Source organism: the organism of the source record quoted next, unplaced genomic scaffold (genome assembly GCF_019419815.1).
Source record: "Pyrus x bretschneideri cultivar Hongxiangsu unplaced genomic scaffold, Pyrus_bretschneideri_v1 Contig16, whole genome shotgun sequence".
Lineage (NCBI taxonomy): Eukaryota > Viridiplantae > Streptophyta > Magnoliopsida > Rosales > Rosaceae > Pyrus > Pyrus x bretschneideri.
Window position 1 is genome coordinate 5,215,569 of NW_025999457.1, and position 22,727 is coordinate 5,238,295.

Sequence of the window (22,727 nt, forward strand, 5' to 3'; positions counted from 1 at the left end):
AAAATTAGGGAATTATTATTAGGACTCCAAAAATTTTATTTACACTCATCACAAGTGTTTTTTTCTTTTTAATTATGAAAAGTTTAGAGTGCCAAATGAGATTTGGAGTGCTAATAACAATTTCCTAAAAATTAATGAATTTTAATTATCGTTTTTAGTATTCAAGAGAAAAAAAAAAAAACATAAGAGATAAAGTTTGATAGGGATGACAATGGTTCAATGGAGCACAGTTAATCAGTGCTATTAAATCGTAACTACATATATATATATATATATGTAGTTGACAAATACACTGTAATAGCATACCACACACTTACTTTATAAGTGACCTCATCATTCACAGACTCTTTGTGACATTTTGACAACTTGATCAACAGCAATGATGTGGGGAGATTTACTGATATATACCTCTACTCTCCATGTTAAAAAACCGATTTCTCTTCTGATCTCCCTCCATGATGATTTCATAATGTTCAGCAACACTTGGTTGTTGTAGCATTTTGAATGCTCACTTGTGAAGAGAACCTTTAGCAATTTGATGTGAATGATTTGTTCACGATTGTTTTATCTTCGTTCAAGGTCTCAGTCAAGTGAAGGAAGAGTCTTTATACTTATCAGAACAAATATGTTTTTGAAACATGATATTATAGTTATATTGGGTTATACTTTACTTTTAAGTTTTATCTATATCAAATCGTGCAATTTTATAAGCATGAAAAAAAATCGAGAGTTGCCCAATTGGCTACATCAATAATGCTTAGAGAATCTCCAACACTGGTAGCTACAAATTTGTTAGTTAGCATGAAAATGATTCAAAATCTATTATAGCTAGTCAGTTTATTATGAGCACCTCCTACATTACTAGCTAAATAATTCATTTGCAAGAGCTAGTTGTTTTTGTAAAAAATGTTGATTCATTTAAGATGGACAAAGCCTCATGAAATATTGCAAGCCTTAAAACCATTTAAATCATTTTTCATCTCAAGTGGTTAAAGGATCAACAAATGAAATGAATAGTACAGAAACTATACGTCCTCAATCACAACCCAGCTCCCTTCCTTTGCCTTGGATACTCACCTAATAAGTGCTTGAAATATCCAGCCATGGTCAAAGCCAAATAAGCCAGACACCAAATCAATGTGCAAAGTGAAACTCGTCATTCATCAGTCAAAACTTCTTGAAATGATGATTTGAGGGTGCAATAAAGCGGTATATTTTGGTTAATTTTCTAGCTAGTAGAGCCTCAATTGAGACAGAAAAAAATAATAATGTTGAAACTCAATATTTTTCTTTCTTAATTGTAAATTTTGTCTACAAATTTAGTTTCCCTAGTATTACTCTTTCATTTTTGTTTTCTTTCATCGGTTGGCATTTGTCACATTATTTGGTATTGATATTGGAATTTGCATTGGCATTGGTAACAACATCAACATCAACATCAAAACTAGCTGTTTTCTCAGTAAACTCATGATCTAGTGTACCTTCATGAGTTTGATGTGAGGTCTTGGAAAAGTTTTGCAATTTGGTTTCTTTATGCTAGGCTATTTTTAGTATTTTATGTCTTAGGATTTCCTACCTTATGTTAAAATATACAAGGACTATGATGCATACGTGGGTGTAGCCACATTTGCAAAAAGGGATCATGCATGTGAGTCCAAATCTCCCTCCCTATAGTTTTATGTTTGTTTACTTTTTATCTACTAGGATAAGTATAGTTCTTTGCTAACTGGGAAAATTAATTCTTGAAATGTAACCATTTTGTTCCCTAGTCCCCTTGGCAAATAAAGCCAAAATGTAACTCTTTATACTTGTTTGCTTCAGTTACATATGAAATAGGCGTATTACACCCCAAATTTGTTGTTGCAGTTGCATTGGTTGTTAGACCAAAAGGGTATCAGCTTAAGAGAGTATTGGCTCTTCGACGGCCGGTCACCAATGTTCTTGATATCTATGGCCACCAACACTTTCTTGTAGGTAAAAGTCTATTTGAATGGAGTTAGACGGAGCCATTATTGAGGAGGGTTTGAGTACGCTTGCAATGGTTACTAAAGTTTTCAGAAGATCTCTCCGCATAGATGTTTCCAAACATTTGACATATATGCCCAACGTCAGGTTAGGGTTAGGGTTAGTGTTTTAAGACTCCAAAGAGCTACCATAGGTGATGGTTGAGTAGAAATGAGTGTGGGAGATTTCTTGGTAAGGCTAGGGTTAGGGTTTTAAGGGTACAAAATAAGAGGAGAAATGAGTCTCGGTAACTAAGGTAGGATTTCAATCAACTTTTTTTAAGCCTACAAACTAAGGAACCGGATTCTCACTTCAGCAGTACGCTAGCAAGCAGCTAGATCAGTGACCTAGTTACCGGATTTGGCTATCAACTTAGATTTGATATAGGATGGCTTCTTTTTCATTTTAATCATGTGTGGCTTCTTTTATTGTTGGGAAGAAAAATATCACTCAACAGTGGCTATGCATAATGCGAATCATGGCCAACAAATATCATCATTTAAGCAATTGAAATGACCAAATGACCAAAATATGTAACAGCATGAAAAAGTATTGCTAGATTCCTTAGTACTCAAAGGGACTCTAGCTTAAGTTGCCAATGGCATTTGGCCCTCCCGCAGTTTGTCTGCATACAAAAAACCGGGTTACAGATTTCCACAAATCCATTTAAAACAAATGTTAACAAATATTACTAGTATTTCCCCTATATGCTTCATAAGATTGTTTAAACAATAGTTAAAAAAGATTGTAGGGATTTTTGCTTTAGTTTAGTCACTTGAATAAAGTAGTGGAAGCAATTCAACTTACGTACCATACATATACATAGATATTATTCATAACATAAACAGTATTAACACTATATAGCAATCACATTGGTCGAGAAACATACGAAGTGTATATATCCATTGAAAAAGGAAAGGACAGAAAATATCTCATTACAATCAAAACCTAAATAATATTTACAAGGTACATGATTGTTGCATCTAACGACCATAACGCTTTGACTTTCTTATCAGCATGAAATCAGTTATCGATCGTTTCAACAAACTGAAAGGGGAGCATCAACTGCTGAATCCTGTTTCGGAAGTCAAGGTAACCACTCAACAAAAAAAGCTCCAATTTTCTTTGTGCTGAATACCTGCAATTATACTGAATAGAGGTATTATATCTATCTGACACTGTCACTAAGCTTCGTCGACAACGAGTACATACTAGCCAGAGTTGCTTTCATATAATTTTTTATGCTATACTTAATGTCTACGCATGCATACCACTTCTTTAATTACGTAGCTCTATGGTTTTGCCTATGTATAATAACAAACATTAGCAAACATATATAATCCCTTATGAACAATGTTGGATTATATCCTTTCGGAGAGATTATAGACAAGCAAACATAGAAATAGCGAGAGCTAGCTATCCAAGCGCCAGTGGTCTTTCTTAGTCACAAATTTAACTGTATGGGAAAGTACATGATGGGATTAGTCTAGATAGTCTGAAATAGCATTATGAAAGAACATGTATGCCTTGAAAGTTCTGAGACAATCATAGAGCTCTATCCTCTTCAACGCATTCTTGGCACTTGACTCATGAAGAGGTGTATAAAGGATTATAGGGAAGAGAAGCTCAATACATTAACAAACCGTCAAACAATTGCACCATTTTCCAAAGGTCTAAAATGCATAAGATTGAAAGCCTGATAGGACATTCAGGAAAGACAGATACATGCTCTTGCGACACTGACAATAGTAACTATGAAGTCCAAATTGGAAAAGAAACATGGAAGAGAAGAGATTTATATTATTGACAAAATACTTGTTACTACAATGCGACGAGGGAAAGGGAGATGAGTTTCACTAATGATGCTCTGGGACAGCTTCTTTCTCATCTAGCTGACATAACTTAAGTTCAAACAACTTGTTAAAGTCTAAATGAAGTTCTAGCAAATAGAAACACAAAGTTTACAAGTTGATATTATAATTCGAATTTTTGTCAGAAGCAAAATCTGGTAGTAGTAATAATTCAAGGAGTTCTCGTCAAGGGGTTTTCTTCTATATATCTGGACAAAAGCCCAGCGTTACTTAGGGAAGGGTAGCACTTTCCTTTTAGGGATGCTATTGCTACTTCAGAATATACATGAGACCTAGATTATAATTTTTCTTTTATGAGGAGAGAACTAACCATATCTCAACCACTCTTCAAAAGAATGTAGCAATCTAAAATAGCCATGGTACTCAAAGGAACCATTTAACATCCTTGCAACACCCCACTAGCCAGAAATTGTTGTGGAATGAATACAATACATGAACATGCGGAGTTGACAATGAAGCCAGTCTTTGATGGATTGTAGAAAAAAAAGGAAAATTAAGACGCAAGGCAAGGCAACGCCGTGAGCTAATGCATATTTGTTTGCGAGAAATGTCTAGGGAAGTATGGTTGCTTGAGCCCAAAGTTAAAATAAGCTTCAAAAAGTCTGGAAGAGTGTTGAAGTCCATGTTCCTGCGTGCCCCGTGAAGCTTTAGGTTGATGGCCCCACTGAGAAATTCAACTTGCCCCATGTAACGAAAAACTTCAGCCTAGGATTGCAGTACGGTGGAAGGGATAATTTTCATTTCCATAGTTATTGGTAACATATAGTTTCTTGAAATGTAAATCAATGTTGAATTATAAGCTATGAGCTGATTAACACTAGTGAATAAGCTATGTGTTTAATTGTGTATCACTTATGGTTAAGATTGCCAAGTGTAAGGCTCAAATATGTAAGGTCAAAAGTGCCATGTGTAATGATCCTAGTTGTTTAGCTAGATGAATAGCTGAGATCATCTTCTAGAGAGAGAGTGATCGAGCTAAGAGTCTCTAATTGTTTTATTCTCTTTTGCACGACTTGTGTGAGAGTAAGAGAAGCAATTAATGTGAAGAATTATTTTTGTGATTTGTAGAGAGAAAAAGAAACAACTATTCCTTCTCTTTGTGTGCCTGCATCTTCCCTTCGGTTCTCTTCTTCCAAAATTATCAATTTACTAAGCTATTTTTCAACTTACTCTAACATGGCCTTAGAGCCAGGTTCGATCATTTGTAGCTGGATGTAAACTATGAGATTGGGACGTCGCCGAAACTGGAAAAATCAAGTTTCAACTGAGCTCATCTTAGTCTGGTGAAGTTCACCGGAGTTCCTTGTGTGATCTAAAACCACGCGTTTTCGATACATCGGAGCTCACGATGGCTTGATCCGGAAGTTCAGAAGTAAGAACTTCGATCTTCTTCGGTGAGAACTACGAGTTCTGGAAGATCAAAACGACAACGATTTTCAAGTTTCATGGACCGTGGAAATGGGTAGAGAAAAGGATTGCACTCCTTGAAGACTCGAAGAAGAAAAAGAAGGGTTGATGAAGCTGAAGCAATGGATGATGATGATGAACAAACTATTGCAATGTTCATGAAGGATGCTAAAGCACTCGGGATTATTCAAAATGCAGTTTCCGATCAGATTTTTCCTCAATTCGCCAACACAGATTCATCTAAAATGGCTTGGGATATGTTGTATGGTGAATACCATGGTGGTGATCAGGTACGATCGGTGAAACTTCAAAATCTCATACATGAGTTTGGATATGCTAGAATGAGAGATGGTGAATCTTTATCTAGTTATCTACTCGTTTAAATAAGATGATTAATCAAATGAAAACATTTGGAGGGACACTTTTGAATGAGAGATTAGTACAGAAAGTGTTGATTAGTCTGAGTAAGGCTTATGACCCTATATGTCTTGTGATTGAAAATACTAAATGTCTTGAAACTGTTGAGCTACAAGAAGTGATTGTAATTTTGAAAAGCCAATAGCAGCGTTTTGATTTACACTCCTCCGATGCAACTGAGAAGGCTTTAGCCTCTTTATCTGTGAGTAACAATGGATAGAATAAAAGCAATACTCAGTCTGGTAATTACCAAGCACAGAAGAGTAATTACCAAACAAGTACAAGTAAAACAATGCTTAATAATGGTGTTATCGTCGCCCAAAGGCAAATCCATAAATCTCATCAATGCTTGTACTTTCTAGGGGTATTATAATCGCCCGAAGACAGTACCTGTCCATCATCTGAAGGTGAAGCTATACGACACTGGGTTACGCCAGTGAAGAAACATGGTAGGCCCCATCACCCGAAGGTGAAGCTGTACACCTCTAGGTTACACTAGAGAAGAAACATATACATATAACATCACACACCAATACTAGTCGTGGCTAATGAAGTTGTTCGACATTGGTTTCACCAGTAAAGCTGGGGGGTATAACATAAGTATCCTCAACTGTGTCCTATAGCCATAGATGTCTACATATCCGTGTTGTGTGGATGCGTTGTACGATAACCCACTAGATATTTACCGAAAACATATCTCAAAAACTCATGCCAAAACATCAGAGCTCAAAAGCTCAAAACCTTGTCGAATAAAGCCATGTCGTAAATCCACTGAATTTTTTACCTATAAAACAAATAGTTCATAACCTTTAATAGAATGTAAATTAGATAAATCATAAATATTTCATAAAGCAATTTAAATAAATCACAAATTCTCCATAAACCAAAAATATGGAAATCTGTAAAACATACTTTAAAATATGCTCAAATTATGAAATAAGATATGCATGCAATCCTAAGATTTATAAAATATTCATTTGAGAAGAAGTCCACTCACAGTTATTCCACTACTTGAGATGCCGCTTGAACGAGGGAGGACGAGGTCAAACCATAATTAGAGACCAATTAATAAAACGTTACTAGAACGATAGAATTTGTGAAAACAAAATGCGGATTTGGAATCAGGATGTCAAAATTAGTCTAAGAGAAGTCTGACCAAAACCTAAAAAAGTCACTTAAAAGTACGTTGACAGTCAACTGGTCAACGGTGATCGAAAAGTCAATGGGTCAGGTCAACGGGTCAGATTTGGGCTTGGGTTGTTGGGTTGGACCGGAGTTATTGAGTTGGGCCTGAGTTGGATCTGGTTTGGATCCGAGTTCTAGGCCTGATGGATTGAACCTGATTTAGGGCTAATGGGCCAAGGGTTTTGGGTCATGAAAAATGAGTTAAAAGATTTGAGCTAGATAATAGGTTGGACTTAGTTTGGGTTGTGGGTAGGGTCGACCCAGTTGAACTCACAGGTCGTAGGCCCCAATGAAGAAGAAAATCCGGAATTTGGGGATTTTGGCCGAAAAATTTCTCTGACTTCGATTTGGGGTCAATCTCAGCCATTTCACATGTTCTACCTACCAAAATGAAGATAACCAAGTGTAGATTAGGATTATACCTTTCTCCGAGTCAGCCGTGGCCGAAGTTGACCAGAAATTTGCTCGCAAGCCGTTGGGTTTCTCACCGAAAATGGAGATTCAAAGAACAAGCATGCATGAATATATATATATATATATATATATGTGTGTATATGTGTGTATGTATAATCCCAAACTCAACCCCAATTCATCAAAAATATCTAATAGAACTTACCTCCTTCCAAAATTACAGAAATTTAAACACGAATCACGCCAGAGCTGGACAAAGGGATTTGGAGCTCACGGTTTCATTAAGTCCAGTGTCTTCCCATCATCTGATCGTCCATGCAAGCCCAAAAATTGACTCATGTGGTCGAGTTACACTCTAATTTGGTAAGATTGTTCTAGATTTCACTGGGAAAGTGTGTTGGTGTGAGTGGTTCCCTCGGTGGTTCTCGGGAAGAGAGAGAGAGAGAGAGAGAGAGAGAGAGAATACAGAAAAGAGAGGTGAGGGACAGGTTCGAGAAAGAGAGAGATAAGTGTCAGCACTGTCAGGGGAGTGAAAAGAAAACCATGGGATGATCCTACGAACCCACGCAGGGGTATTTCCGTAAATTTGTACAGAGTTTGAAAAACGGGTAGTTTCACAACGTGCGTTGGGCTTTGCTTCATTCATATGGTAGCAAGACTTCCTTGAAACGGATTCTTGGAAGAGGTAGACAGAAACAGCCGAAGAAATTAACCAACAATTTGTGCCCTAAGCTATGATGAAATATAGTTTACCAATGTTCCTATAATCTTTAATTTGTGAGCACATGCAACCAAAACCAATTGGTGATGAGTGGAGACACCCAATATATGTATTTTCAGGACAAATATAAAATAAAATAAAATATGCGTGATTTTACATTGGCTAACATTTTCTAGTGCTCTTATAAATGTGCTCATTTAGTGAGTTCATATTTCATGTATAACAATATTTACTGTATTTGTATTTAATAGTTTTGGCGAAGGGAAGCAGCAAGCTTGAGGCAACAATTGCGGTACTTCGAAGAATGTCACAGGTACAATCACTGCTTTTTATTGAATCTTCAACATAACCTAGCAATTTGATTCAAGTACCAAAACCTAACAATGCATATTTCATGATGCTTACTGGAAAAGGATATCATACTAACTACGGTTCATCTAACTACCAAACCAGAAAACCTTTTCGACATGGAGGATGAGTAATGAAAAGATGTTTCTTGATTATTCATAAGAAACCGAACAAATAATTAGTAACAATTAATTAAATGCGGTATCAGTGGGCAAGAAGCTACCGAAAAAAAATAAATAAATAAATAAATAATTAGTATCCAGCTGCTCAGCCCTAACATTGAATATACAGACGCAAAATCAAGAAATCTTCACAAAAGAAAAAACGAAACGTCTCTGAACTCCTAAAAACTGAGCTCCCGAAAAAAGTTTCACATCTTGTCTAATGTATTGATCTAACATATAAAAATATTAATTATATAATAAAAATGTATTGATAGCAAAATAGTTTCACATGTTGCCAAACATGTATTGATCTAACATATAAAGATATTAATTATATAAGAAAGGTTCTGCTAATTTCTTTATATTACAGAGATTTGAGCCAGAGTACTCAATCCCTTCAATCATCTATTTAGGAACTTGAGGTAGTGACTGTTATTGTTAGTGTTCTTATTTATATGGTGATGAAACGATCCCGGTGAAGTCTACTTTTCGGCAGTCAAAACTAGTTTTTTGGGGACATAAGCCAGTAATCCTTTTGTATGTATTACATGAGTTGGAATCGAAGGGAACGCCAAGGATTTTAGGTCTAGTGTAATTGCTCTACTAACTTAAATAGTTTGCGTGACAAGGGAGATTTTGTCGCGCAAAGCATTCTTAGGTTGCACAAAAACTATGGCGACCAAAAAATCGTCGTGCAAATTTTGTCGCGCAAAGGTCGTGGAAAAAGACATTGCGCGATGAACAATTTCAAATTCGTCGCGCATCCAAACAATTGTGCGACGCTTTATTACTCGTCGCGCTAAAGTTATACGGACAAAGGTGTCCATCGTACGATATGAATGGGTACAAATGCACTTTGTGACTAGTTTGTCTCAAAAAGTTTGCGCAATGAAAAATGTAAGAGGCGCGTGGTAATGCACGACGAAGTAGTAAGATGCGCTTAATTTTGCGCGATGACCGGTCGGAGTCGCGCAAGTCTAATATTAATAAATAAATAAATAAAATAGATTACAAGGAAAATTAAAAAAAAAAAAAAAGATTTCATACTAATGGCAAAAGAAAAAAAAAAGCAAATTAATGAATAAAAAAAACAAATTTTATTTATAATATAAATAAAAATGTACGTACAAATATAAAGTTTTAAAAGAAAGCGGGAACAAAACTACGAAAAAAAAGCGAAAAAATCTATAGACATGTCCTTTGGAGGTGCTTGGTAATCTTGCTGCTGGTTGGGGACGGGGTCGGAGGTCGACGAGCTTGATTACTGTGCTTGCTCAATGTGGAAGAGCTCTGAGGGCAATGTGATGCGTGAATTATACGCACACAAATTAACCCTCTTGTTGTCAAATTGTAGTAAGGATGCAAGTAGGGATCGTTCTAGACCGGGGATTAGGAGGGCTTGCTAAAACCTCTAAATTGACTCAAAAACATAAAAACAAAGTTAAAAACGTTCACAAAGACTCAAAGGACTCAAAACAGGTTCAAAAGACTCAAAACTGCCTAAAAACACTAACTAGGCAGTTTCTGACCTTAAACACAAATTTGGACGAATTTAAGATTAAAGGTTGATTCAAAACACTTTAAAACACAAATTAAGACACTTTAACACTAAACTAGACTCAAAGAATGCAAAACTAAAAGTTAAAACACTTAAACAACCCTAAAACCCAAAACAGCAACTAGAAGACTCAAAACTGCCTAAAAACCACTTTCTGGGCAGTTTTGAGCACCTACACTAATTTGGACGAAATTGGATGAAAACTTGAATCAAAATATTTAGAAACACAAATCAAAACACTTTCTAACTAATCTAAGACTTCAAATTAAAGGGGGATTTGTTTTGGAGGAAAATTGAAATAACGAAACAAGTTAATAAACTAGACAGAATGTAAATATGAAATTGATGAAATGGAATGAATGGATGCTAGCCAAGGGGTTCATCTCCACACATGTTACACTTGCATAATAAAAAGATTTCCAATTGCATTTCAATAAATTATGAAACTCATCACCCCGGGTTAATTAGGTCCGCTTAAATTAACCTTCAAATCTTCCTAACGTTATTGAATTGGATGATTGCATACGACAACCCAAAACATTTCCCACAAGTCCCCTACATGATTGCATAATAGAGATACAAGCAAGAATCATTACGCTCTATGAAAATTATAAGTGTTGACGAGGCATTCGTTACTATGATTGCATGAAACTTATGCCAAGAATTCGTTTAACGCGATTGTTTATAAGCAACCTCCACTACTTGTGAATATAAGTTCGTAACTATTAGGTGAAACTCACTTATATTCTAGCGTCATATTCATGCATGAAAATTAAGCGTGCACTCTCAATAAACATACATAAATAAGTTATCAATCAAACAGTTAAACAAATTGAATCCACGACTTATGAAATGCAATTAGAAGTAATCAAATCAAAACGCAAGCATAAACATATATTTCGAATCCCCCCCTAGCCAAGGGGGGGTTTAGTTCCTCATGATACAAAACAAAGAGAATCAAAGAAACACCTAAACATTCCAACAACTCAAACTTGAATTGTATGAACGTTTAGGCCCTCTTCTCTTCCATTCCTCATTCGTACAAAACAAAGAGTATTGAAATTAAACATTGAAATCAAAGAAACACCTAAACATTCCAACAACTCAAACTTGAATTGTATGAACGTTTAGGCCCTCTTATCTTCCTCTTCGTCGTAGCACAAGGTCTAAGGATAGTTTGATGGTGTGAATGGTTTGGGGAGTGGTGAAAATGGAAGATGATTGGTGTTTGGATTATAAGGGAATGGGGACTCACGGCTAGGAAGAAGTGGATGTGTTTGTGGTGTGGTGTTGTGTATGAAAATCTGAAAATGGAAGAGTGAATGAATGAGAATGAATGCAATGGATGCTTATTTATAGGTGAATGAAGGAAGAAAAGAGGGAATATGACAGCTAGGTTGTGATGATGAATGCATGTGGGAGTGTGGCTGAAATGATTATGAAGCATGTGGCTGATTTATGAAGGGAATGCATGTGGATTAAAGTGGAATGACAGCTAGGTTAAATGATGAATGCATGTGCAAAGTTGGTTGAATGATTATGAAGCATGTGGGTGGAAATGCATGTGGAATGGCTGTTTGTTTATGATGATGAATGCATGTGGAATATGTTGGAATTGCATGTGGAATGGCTTAAAGGATGGAAGTGCATGTGGCTCTAAGGTAGCCTTCTAGAAATCAGGTTTTTAAGCCCCCTTGCAACTCCCTAACTGAATTCAAGCCTTTCAAATTCGTCCATCCTCATGCCTCCATGCTTGCACTATCCAATCTTGGCCCAAAAATGCTCTAGAATGCTCCAAATTGCTTCGTTTTGCATACTTTGACACTAAAACCTGAAATTGCACGAAAATAACTTTAAACACTATAATTAACATAGTTTAGCTAATTAAATGCAAGAAAACAAGCTAACTAAGTCGTATAAATATGCTCCTATCACAATGGTGCAGAAAAACCAGGGAGACGTATTCTGTAGGAACTGAGGGCTTATACAAGCATTGACATTTAAGACTTGTACGATGCCAGCTCACTCCTCAGGCCAGCGACTTCCTGCTTTAAAGCCGTAACCTGGCTCTTTGACTACGGGGATGATGAGGCTCCACTCTCCCGCCGCCTGGCACTTCCCATCCCCCGACAATATGTCCCTGGCCTCTGACCGAAAGTTTGGTCCAACGTCTCTGGAAACTCTGCTTGAAAAGCCCATCCATTAAATTCGTTGCTTCTCATCAGTTTCATCAACATCCTAATGAACCTACATTAATGCCAATAACAATAAATTAGTAATTTAAAAAATATTACGTTTTAACAAAAATAATTGTTCTTTATTTACCACATACTTACCAATAAGTCTCCCAGCATTGACTTCTTCAACTCCTCAGGGACTTTTTTTCAAGACTCAAACTCAGCAGAACAATCTCTCCATACCAAATTCCCAATGTCATACTTAAATTCAGTGTACGCCTCAGCCAAATTTTTGCCTTCAAAGTACGGCACTTGCTTTCGTCGATACCTCTCTAATCGCACTACAAGTTTCTTTTTGCCAAAACCTTCTCCAGAATCGGCCATTTTTTTAAAACAAAAAAATTTCAAAAACTAGGGCTTTGAAACTGTGTTTATATAGTACTAGGACACCTTTGCGTGACGAACATATTCATCACACAAATCTCCAAGTTCATTGTGCAAAATGCGTCATAAATGCACAATAAATTGGAAGGTTTGAACGCAATCTAACTATGCTTTGCGCGACAAACACATGGATTTATCGCGCAAAGATGTTTGACGCAACGAAGGTAGTGTTGCGAAATATATTGCGCAACGTTTAAAATAAGGGAACTTTAACGAAAAGCTCACAGTTCACTTTAACGAAAAACCACATTTTTACATTAAAAAGTCAATCCTGGTACTATTCACTTTACCCTTTATTTTGTTCTTATCGTTAAAATTCAAAGTTTTCAAGCCCCTTTTTATTAGTTTTCCTATAAAATAATTGTAATTATAAAATATTTAATACCTTAAATATTTATTCTAAAAATAATTAATACTTTAAATATTTATTCTATAAATAATTAATACCTGAAATACTATTCTATAAATAATTAATACCTTAAATATTCATTCTATATATAATTAATGACACACCCCGACCGAAATCAAGACGTGTTGGCCATCACATGAGGATGACGTAGCCATGTGCACAGTGTAGAAGCAATAATAATAAAACAATTACAAATAAATAAAAACCAAACTACTAGATAAACTGGTTAAAGTAATACGCTAGTGTAAGACTAACTATGATAAACATAATCAGAGCACAAAAAACATAAGTGCAATCCAGAAGAACGAATACTAATTATACAACACCTAAAGGTGATCCTACATTTGCATTGTTCTGTCAGAACCATCGTTAAAGTCCTCGTGAGCCACCAAAGCGCTTCAAACTAGAATCTGGAAGGGCGCAAAACAGAAAGTGTGAGTGGGCAAAAACAAAGCTTTTCAAAATCATTTCATTCTCAAAAGTTCTAACTCATCTCCGTAAAACCTGTATAATTTCCCAGAAAATAGAATATATATACACACACCACAACCATGCTCAAAATAACAACATTCACAAATATGCTATATCGAATATCTCAGCATAAAGTATAAGTAAACCAGGTGATATCAATCAATGCAAATGATGTGTCAGCCGGAGTTACCTAACGTGACCTGTACTGGCTAAATCTAGAGCTCAAATCCACATCTCAACAACTATACATGCACACGAGTCGGAACCACCTAAAGTGGTCTGTACGACAGGATTGAGTGTAAATAAATACGCTCAAGTGCTATGATTACGTGAAGACTGTGCGAATAATCGCAGGTCACCTACGAGTCGGAACCACTTAACGTGGTCTGAACGACAGGACTATGCACCTAACTTGGATCCAAGGTGAGCGTACAATGCGGGAGGTGAACATCACGTGAAGGACTGTGCCCTACTCTGGGCGGGAACACTAACACTGGGGTGCAGGTTTATGAGCTCTCAATGCATCTCACATAACCACTAATTCACAACCATAATTTATAAACTTACCTGGCACTTACCTGTGTGTCCGCTGCACCAAACATACATACATGCAACTACTAATGCATAAATAAATAGGCAGACATTTTGCATGGCATTTTAAAACATATTAGCATTCAATTTCATTTTCTAGGAAAATTCTCAAGTATATAGGTATATACGAAAAATCAAAAGCCCATTCACTGGTATATATGGAAGGGTCGTCACCCCCGAGCCTCGAGTGACTGCGCTCGTCCTTAGGATAGGTCTCACCTATATGCGAAACAACTATAAAAACATCAATTTAAAGCACATAACCAAAACTAGGTAACAACTTCTCATACAATGCTCAAATGGGGTGTTTGAATATACCAACGTGATCTACTCAACCTCACGAACATCCCCATATTTTTAAAATAATTTTCTGACAACCCACGCGCAGTCACGCTTTCTGGCCAAGGCACGGCCAGATGCGCCGCCCACGCGCGAGTGCGTGCCAAGCACACTGACAGTAAGAGTTAACGTTGTTAGGGAATATTCTATTAAAACAAGCATAGACCGTTAGAACTAACTTGACGCCGTTAGAATATTCCGTCAAACTTGACGGAATATTCTGTCGTCTTCTTCCTTGGTTCGCCGGACCATCGCCGTTGTTAGAAAACTGGAAAAAAAACTTTAAACCTTTATATCTCAGTCGTTTTTCATCAAATTTCATGAAATCGGTACCAAATTGAAGCTCATAACTTGTAAAACATTCCCTTACCTGCTTAAAGCCCCAAAAACGATGGAATATCGCTGGAAAAATCGTGATATTCTGATCACCTCTGCAACTCACTATTCTCGAGTTTCCTGACGTCCAATTTCTTCCAAAATGCTTCTCTGAGCTTTGTGAGAGTGTCTTAAAGCTCACTATAACCTTAGAATCCTCTGAAACCATCGCATTTACGTATGCATGAACATTACCTCGAACTGGGATCTCAGGTTCTCGGGTTTTCGAGCGTTTCAAGTTCTAAAAATGGTATGGATGTACTCAGGAGCTTGCCAAGAACTCAAAGACACCAATTAAAGCCTCAATCCATGAGTGGTTTATGGTGTTCAAAGGTTGTCCGTACGGTTTGTACAAAAAAATGCAGAAAATCGAAAGAGGAAGGAGAGAGAGAGCACACAGGTGTGTGTGTGTGTGTGTGTATGTGTTTGTGTGGTCCAAAGTTGTCCACCCCAACCAACCAAAACAAAAGAAAATAAAACCCAAGTCTTTTTTTCCAAAAAAAAAAAAAACTTAGGAAATGTTAAAATTGTCCAACTTAAGTACATATTACACACAACACACTTTAACATCCAAGGGTAATTTCGACATTTCATGCCATCGATACTAATATTTCGGGACGGGCTGTGACAATTAAAGCCTTAATCCATGCAATTATTTTCAGCATAAGTACGATATTCATTGAAGATTAAAAACACATATAAACCGAGGATAGAGTGTTTACATTAGGTTTCAATAAAAAAAAACCCAACAGGAATTGAAACCTAATTAAGTCCAAATACATAACTTATAAAAACAAAAAAAAACCTTAAATTTAAATATTGTCATACAAAACATAAATTTAAAACTACTATTTCGATGGTCTTGGTCCATTCCACAAGACTTCATAACACCATCGATTGTAACATCCCTCCAACGCATTATCCATCAACTTCATCAAATGTTCGTTTGTATCATCATCAAGAGTATACTTACACTGTTACACATATATGCAAATAATTAATTCCAACATATAACTAAAAATTTCACAAACTTAATTATTAATCCATCAACAATATACTTACTAATAGTTCATCCATCATAGCCTTGTTCACATTCCCTGGCACATCTTCCCAAGAACGTCACTCAGCAGTGGGACAATTATTCCCCATGGCTACAGCGATCACATGCGCAAACTCAAAATGTTCCCTCAAATTATGCGAGTTGGTGTCGCGTACACTCTTATCCTTGTTTTTATCCGCCATCCCAGCACGAATAGAATTTTGAAGAATAAAGATAATAGAATTATGAAGAATCAGGACAACAAAAGCGCATATTTATAGGAAGGTTAAGACCTTTGCGCAACGAAGCCTTTGTCGCGCAAACACCTATATTAAATGTGGTATTGATTTCTAGGATTCACCTATAGTAAATGGTCAAAACTAACAGGAACTTGCGTGACGAATCATTGGTCGCCCAAGTGCCCCTCTTTCGTCGTGTAAGTTTTTCGTGCCAAACAAAATTACCCCACGTTTTCTTGCTGACTATACGCAACGCCAACAATTATTCGTCATACAAAGTGTTCTTGCGCAACGAATATCTTCATTGCGGATTTTTTTTTTCTTTTTTTTTTTGTTCCTATCTTTTCTATTTTGTGCGACAAAGTATATTTTTCGTTGCTCAAGTACATCTTGCGCAACAAAATACTCTTCGTCGCGCAAGCTGTGTTTTCTACTAGTGTTGGGTTTTAACTTTTAGGGCATTTAGGTCTATTTAGGTGTGTTTTTTTGCCATAGTTAATAGTTTTTTTAAATAAAAAATGGCATTTCTAAAATTGGAAGTTAAGTTTTGGCTATTTATGATAAATTCTCCTTTTAAACCAACTGAAATGCAACTTTGTAAAAATCGCTTCACAATATCCTGATACCGTTACTTAAATATTGCTAAAACACTTAAGGTTTTCCCATGAAATGTGAGATAATGATTTATTGGAAAAAAAAATGGTATCACACACACACACACACAAAGTAACATTTAGTATATATGAATTAGTTTGTGAGAACGTTTAGAGTATACCCTTACACCTTCTGTAAATTATGCAGGCAGTTAATGGGGGAAGAACTTTCTAGTTTGAGCGCCAAAGATCTACAAAATTTGGAAAGCCAACTTGAGATGAGTTTGAAAGGTGTTCGAATGAAAAAGGTATCAAAAGCCTTAGCCCTGAATATAGTCACACTTAATAATTTCATGCTGCCTTATTTATTTAACACATGCATGGCACTCATTGTTTTATTTTTTCTATTCTGCAGAGCCAGATATTTAATGATGAAATAAAAGAACTAAACCAGAAGGTTGCCCAAGAGCTGGCTCAATTTCTCCCAGTTGATTAATATTAATTCATTTTATTGGGGGTAAATTGATGCTTATTATCGTTGTTTTTACTTTATTTTCAGGGATCTTTCATACATCAAGAGAATATAAAACTGCATAAGAACCTAGACCTCGTAAGTAAAGAGAATGAGGAACTGCAAAAGAAGGTATTGTCTATACATTAAGTTCTACTTTTATATTTATCACATATTATAATTCATCAAAAGGATAGAGAAAGGCAATGGGTAGAGGGAAAGTGAGAGGAATCAAATGAGCATAAACCTTAAAACCATTATGTTATTTTACTTATCAAGCAAATGTGAAGATGTCTTCTCTAGCAAACACTAACACAAAATAAAATATTTTGACACCAGGTTTATAAAGCAAGGGATGTGAATTGAGGAAACAAAGGCTCTCAGCCTCCATATAGCATCAATAATGAATATGATTTGCATGCACCCATCCGTTTGCAGCTAAGCCAGCCACAGATTCAAACTTAGCCTAGGCATGGGCCTTCGAACAATGAAGTACCAGCAAAAGCTATATATAATCCTATTAACGTGTAATATATCATACCATATTGATCCAATGGACCAACCCCAAAAAGAGAGAATAAGCAAAGCTCACTGCTTTGATTGACATCTCTTGAAAGTGTGCAAACATATTACAAGTTGTAGATAGCTATGTCATAATGCAGAACGCAGGCAACTTGCACCGCAATGAAAGTCAACCTTCAAGGAGTGAAATGTCATACAGTAAATGGATCCAACGGAAGGACCAACATCTTTGGTATGAAATGTTCTGTCAAACAAACTTTAGCATTCTTGTAAGAGAATTAGACAACCAGTTAGGTGTGAATTTATGCAATAATGGCAAAGAATTGTGTTAGGACCAACTTTATCCATATTAAAAATGTGTTGTGACCAACCAAAGAACAAATGTCAAGATTGACTCCTACTTCCAAGACACTTTTTAGAGACCCAAGATTTCATTTTACCACTCACTACAGCCAGTCTATGGTATGCCTAAAAGATAAAATGAACAAAAACAGTTGCAAACATAATATATATATATAACACCAAGCTACTAACACTTCTGATTTGAAGAGAAAATGTTTCATGATTGGTATTTATTGTTATCCTAAAATCAAAGAGGGGTCTATGTGCCTACATTAATATCATTTCAAGAAATACATGTCTTATTTAACAATCGATTTTCTGCTTTTCTATGAAATCTATTAGATCAATCTCAACCACTGATTTTAGTTTTGAATACCAAACAAACAATGTGTGCAGCAATCAATAAGTGAATCTACTATAAGATAACACAAGATTCTTACCTTTGTGGAAACTATGACCAGTATTGCAGCTCTTAGTTGCTAAATAATCCTTTGTTGCTGGTGGCCCAATATTGGAGCAAATTTTTGTGGCAATTGATGTTAAATGCATAAAATAAAGGTAATGAAAATAAATTAATCACCCATTTCATTAATCGCCATTTTCTAAACAGATGCAGAATGATCTTTATTTACATTTGGGGTTCAACAGATGTTAACAAAACTCTGCTTAATCTTCTAAAAGGTGGCCTAGGAGTTTCCAGATAAGAAGGGATGCAATCCAATTTTCACTACCTCCATTTCTCTTGAAAACTAAGTAAATATTTCTATCAAAGTCTCCCAGATGAGATATTTGCATTCCTTTTTTTTAATTCACTTTGCATGCTACAAATGAATATTTGTTATCTTGCTTGGTTTGAAGAGTCATTCGATTATTTATTATTTTTCGTTTAACAAACTGGGTAAAAACCCAAGAAAGCTAAGTAAAGAAAACTTAGACCATAGAACTATGAGTGTTCCGAAGATTATGTTTTTGGATTAGTGATCTGTTTCGATATTTTTGAATACCAATATGGAAAAGGTGACAGAAATAGTTCATGGGAGAAAATTGACTCATCTGGGAGATATTTTATTCATTAAATATTCTAGATTCTTTCATACTTACAATTGCTTCAGTTTGAATTATCTGGTGGTTGGAAAAGGAAGAGATATCAAGCAACATTCAAATGAACAATTTGAAGACCTGTTGACTTTAACAACTGATTGCAGAGTTTATCAAGTTGGAGGATTGCCTACATATATCTGGGAAAGAGAATTAAATCATTGGTATAGTTATAAGAAAAGATGATATAACATAAGTAATTAAGTATAACATCATGCATGGATCATTTTTTTATGAGTGGCCTATGGTGGGCCGTTAAGGAGATGAGTTCTCCATGGACTTGTCTTTGTGCAGATGGCGGCGTTGCGATTGAGTTAGGAATAGAAAGCCTACATATCTTTAGGAGGGGAATCAAATCGTGTGTAGTTCAAATTTTGCTCCTCTAATTGATCTAGAGGTGTCTGAGGGAGGTCCATCTTAGAGTGATGGGGATTCTTCTTCTTGGCGTTAGTCCGCTGCCCTCTATAAATACAATTGATGTTGAGAGTAGGTTTCTTCACTGGGCACCAATCATCATCATCATTGCACTTATCAGACCTGTCCCTATCATTTGGTTCAACTGAATCCTCCTTTCTTGCCTTGCCCATAATGTGTTCCCAGCAATGTCCCTGATCCAACAATTCTTCAATGTGGTCTCTCAGAAATTTCAAGTTGCATGGCTGGTACTTTAGTGGAAAGAGCAATATTCGTTTGGATTTTTGTTTGCTAGGTGCTTAGGAAGTGACTTTGGACATTGGAGGTAGGTTTGTCCTTGATGTTGTGGAGAATGTTGTTGACATTAGTGTTCAAAGCGGTGTATAACTTTGGCTTGGTAGAGCTTGCATGTCCCTACGCCTCTTTTGTTTGTCTAACGTAGAGAAGGTGGAAGAGTGTCATGTCGTTCATCCTTTAGTCCATCTTTTTGGTATAGTCCTAATCAGTGACTATCTTCAGGGTTTTATTGTCCTAGTTTGTGAGGTCATCTTCCACTTCGATGCACTCCGCTAGAGTAACATAGTCGTATTTTCTTTTATTCAGCTTCTGGGAGAGAAATGAATGGACATAGAGGTCTTGTTTAAATAACATGGGGGCCAGCCTATTGTTTGGCTTATCTACTCTACTAATTTAGCACAGAAATGCTTTAGGTAAGCCTTAAGACTTTCATCCTTGCACTAAGAAGTCATTCTGAACATGGCCTCATGACGTTTGTGGACATCATAGTACACTGAGAAAGTGTTGGTCAAAAGGTCAGCTAGGCTCTCGAAGCAATCGACGGATCTGGCTAGCAACACCGGGAACCATCTCATGGTAGGTCTTTCTAGTGTGGATGGGAACATCTTACACAGCCAGGCATCATTAACACCATGGCATTTTGGTAATGCATAATGTGGTAATCCGGAACCGAATCTTCGCGGAAAGTCTTGAACCGAGGCTGAGTGAACTTCTCAAGTGGTGGCATAGACTCAATTGTCAAGGAGAGGGGGCTTCTGATCTGAATTGTCAACTTAATAGGGATGAGAGGGTGGTGTTCTCTCATCGTCACTTAAGAATAGTTAGTACTACGATTTAGTGATATTCCTCTTCACTTGTGAGTAAGAAGTCTTAGGTCCGATTCTCGTCAAAGGAGATTTTGAGCCACATTATTGCTAACCCATTGTGAGGCTTAACCTACTCCCTCACCCCTTAATTAGTGTAGATAATATCGTTTGTTCAGAAAAAATTAGTTGATTATCAACTCTAGCCTTTGCTTGAACTATTATTTAGAAGAAGAAAAAAAATGTTAAACATAAGAAACCCAAACATATACATATAAGCTAATTAAGTGTGCAAACTTTCTTTAAGTTGGTACATATATAATAAACATAGAGAACAAAATAAACTTTTTCTGGCATCTTTATTTCAAATCCTCCTTCACACGCTAAATGGTTGTCAATAGTTCACCTACATAGAATCCACATAAATCAGCAATTGACCAACAGACACACATAGCAATTTGAGAGTGTATTTAATTACCAATTAAAAAATAATAAAAAATTCAATCACAATAATAAAAATTACATATTAATTTTGAGAAAATAGTTTCCTCTCATATTTATTTATTTCTGTATCTTAATTTTGTTTTATTTTACTCAATTTAAATACTTCAAATAAACATAAGTCCCTAAATATATTTAATGAGACAAGAACAGGTGGTGGGCACAGACTGTATATATTAATAGCAGGCAGGCAAGACCAATGAGAATTGAGAAAGCCAAAACGCCCTCCCAAAAAGGAAGAGAGCGCCCTTGGTTTCGCAAACAACACGTGTCAATCACCTATACGTCACCCTCTCCCATCATTTGTGCACACACACACACCACGAATCCCGGGCCTATCTGGGAGTCCGAGGATTCCCAATTCCCCACGCTTTTCATTTACACTCGCCAACACTCGCTCCCTTCGTCTTACGCGTGCCCATTCTGATTCCCTCCTGCTGGTCAACAAGCTTTGTTTGATTCACCCGACAAAATGTCGGCCTCAAAAAGCGAGTAGAGTGGACTTCGTCTACTCTACCGAGTGGGCTTTCCGGTCCAGACCATTACCTCTAGGCGGTTTCCCTCCATGGTCCATACCATGTTTCCACAAAAAAACAGCGTTTCTACTTTTGTGGCATTCCATATAAAGTATTTATAAATTTTAGTTAGAGGTTACATCTGAAAAAATTAAGGAAAGAGCGGAGGAGGTTGCAACTGTTTTCTCCATAGCTTGTTTAATCTTCTAAGTAAGCTCTCTGTACCTTTATTTTTTAGGAAAAAAGACTTCTTTTTGGGGATAAGTACGATGGATGATCTTTGTTCTTTTGGGTTTTCTTGGTTCTTGTTGATGATCTCGTTTTGCTTCATATTACTGTTATTTCTGACATGCTTTTGGTCTCATTTGCTTTAGGCTTTGATAATCAATTCTCTTGAATAGAAAAAATCTACTGAATATGAGTAACTGATGTAATTTCTCTATGTATCTACCGATCTAATAGAGAAGGTATGGGGAGAGGAAAAATTGTGATTCGAAGGATTGACAATTCGACGAGCAGGCAAGTGACCTTTTCGAAGAGAAGAAATGGGTTGCTTAAGAAGGCTAAGGAGCTATCAATCCTTTGTGATGCTGAGGTTGGACTGATTATCTTCTCTAGCACCGGCAGGCTTTACGATTATGCTAGCACTAGGTTAGATCTCTCTCTCTCTCTCTCTCTCTCTCTCTCTCTCTCTCTATATATATATATATATATATATTGCCTGTGAACTATTTTGTTGGACTGAGTTTGAACTGGAACTAGAACTACTTGTTCTATATTTTGTCTTCAATTTTCCAAGCTGACTAAGTAGAATTTATGTATCGATGTTGATTATGCTGTATGTTCTAGCATAGGATTTGAGGTGGACTTGTTATTGGACTAGTTCAGACAACATATATCAGCTGTAGCGTCCGTTTTTTATGATCTGTATAAAGCATGTGGAATTACTTACCCGAAGATG

General features: G+C 36.4%; 1 protein-coding gene and 2 long non-coding RNA genes across 8 annotated transcripts in view; 1 reads left to right on the top strand and 2 right to left on the bottom strand.

Moving 5' to 3' along the window:
• The window catches only part of LOC103957823 (MADS-box transcription factor 23), a 43,056-nt gene that overhangs the window by 2,037 nt on the left and 18,292 nt on the right, over window positions 1–22,727 (top strand). For 2 of the 6 annotated variants that reach the window (XM_009370042.3, XM_048581044.1), the window contains exons 1-2: window positions 21,822–21,976; window positions 22,229–22,417. In XM_009370042.3, coding sequence (XP_009368317.2) covers window positions 22,236–22,417 — 182 coding nt within the window. In that variant the 5' untranslated portion in view covers window positions 21,822–21,976; window positions 22,229–22,235. Of the gene's footprint in view, window positions 1–3,020; window positions 3,097–8,267; window positions 8,330–16,971; window positions 17,072–17,178; window positions 17,221–17,322; window positions 17,407–17,613; window positions 17,881–21,821; window positions 21,977–22,140; window positions 22,418–22,727 lie in introns of those variants that run through there. The other 4 variants (XM_018650011.2, XM_048581043.1, XM_048581042.1 and 1 more) reach the window with 4 other exon arrangements.
• LOC125475765 lies at window positions 2,808–8,108 on the bottom strand. Its single transcript, XR_007257173.1, has 2 exons — window positions 7,501–8,108; window positions 2,808–3,142 (listed from the first exon to the last, which is right to left on the bottom strand). It is a non-coding gene; the product is annotated as an uncharacterized LOC125475765 (long non-coding RNA).
• On the bottom strand, window positions 5,871–7,493 carry LOC125475766. The gene is made up of 2 exons (XR_007257174.1): window positions 7,307–7,493; window positions 5,871–6,709 (listed from the first exon to the last, which is right to left on the bottom strand). It is a non-coding gene; the product is annotated as an uncharacterized LOC125475766 (long non-coding RNA).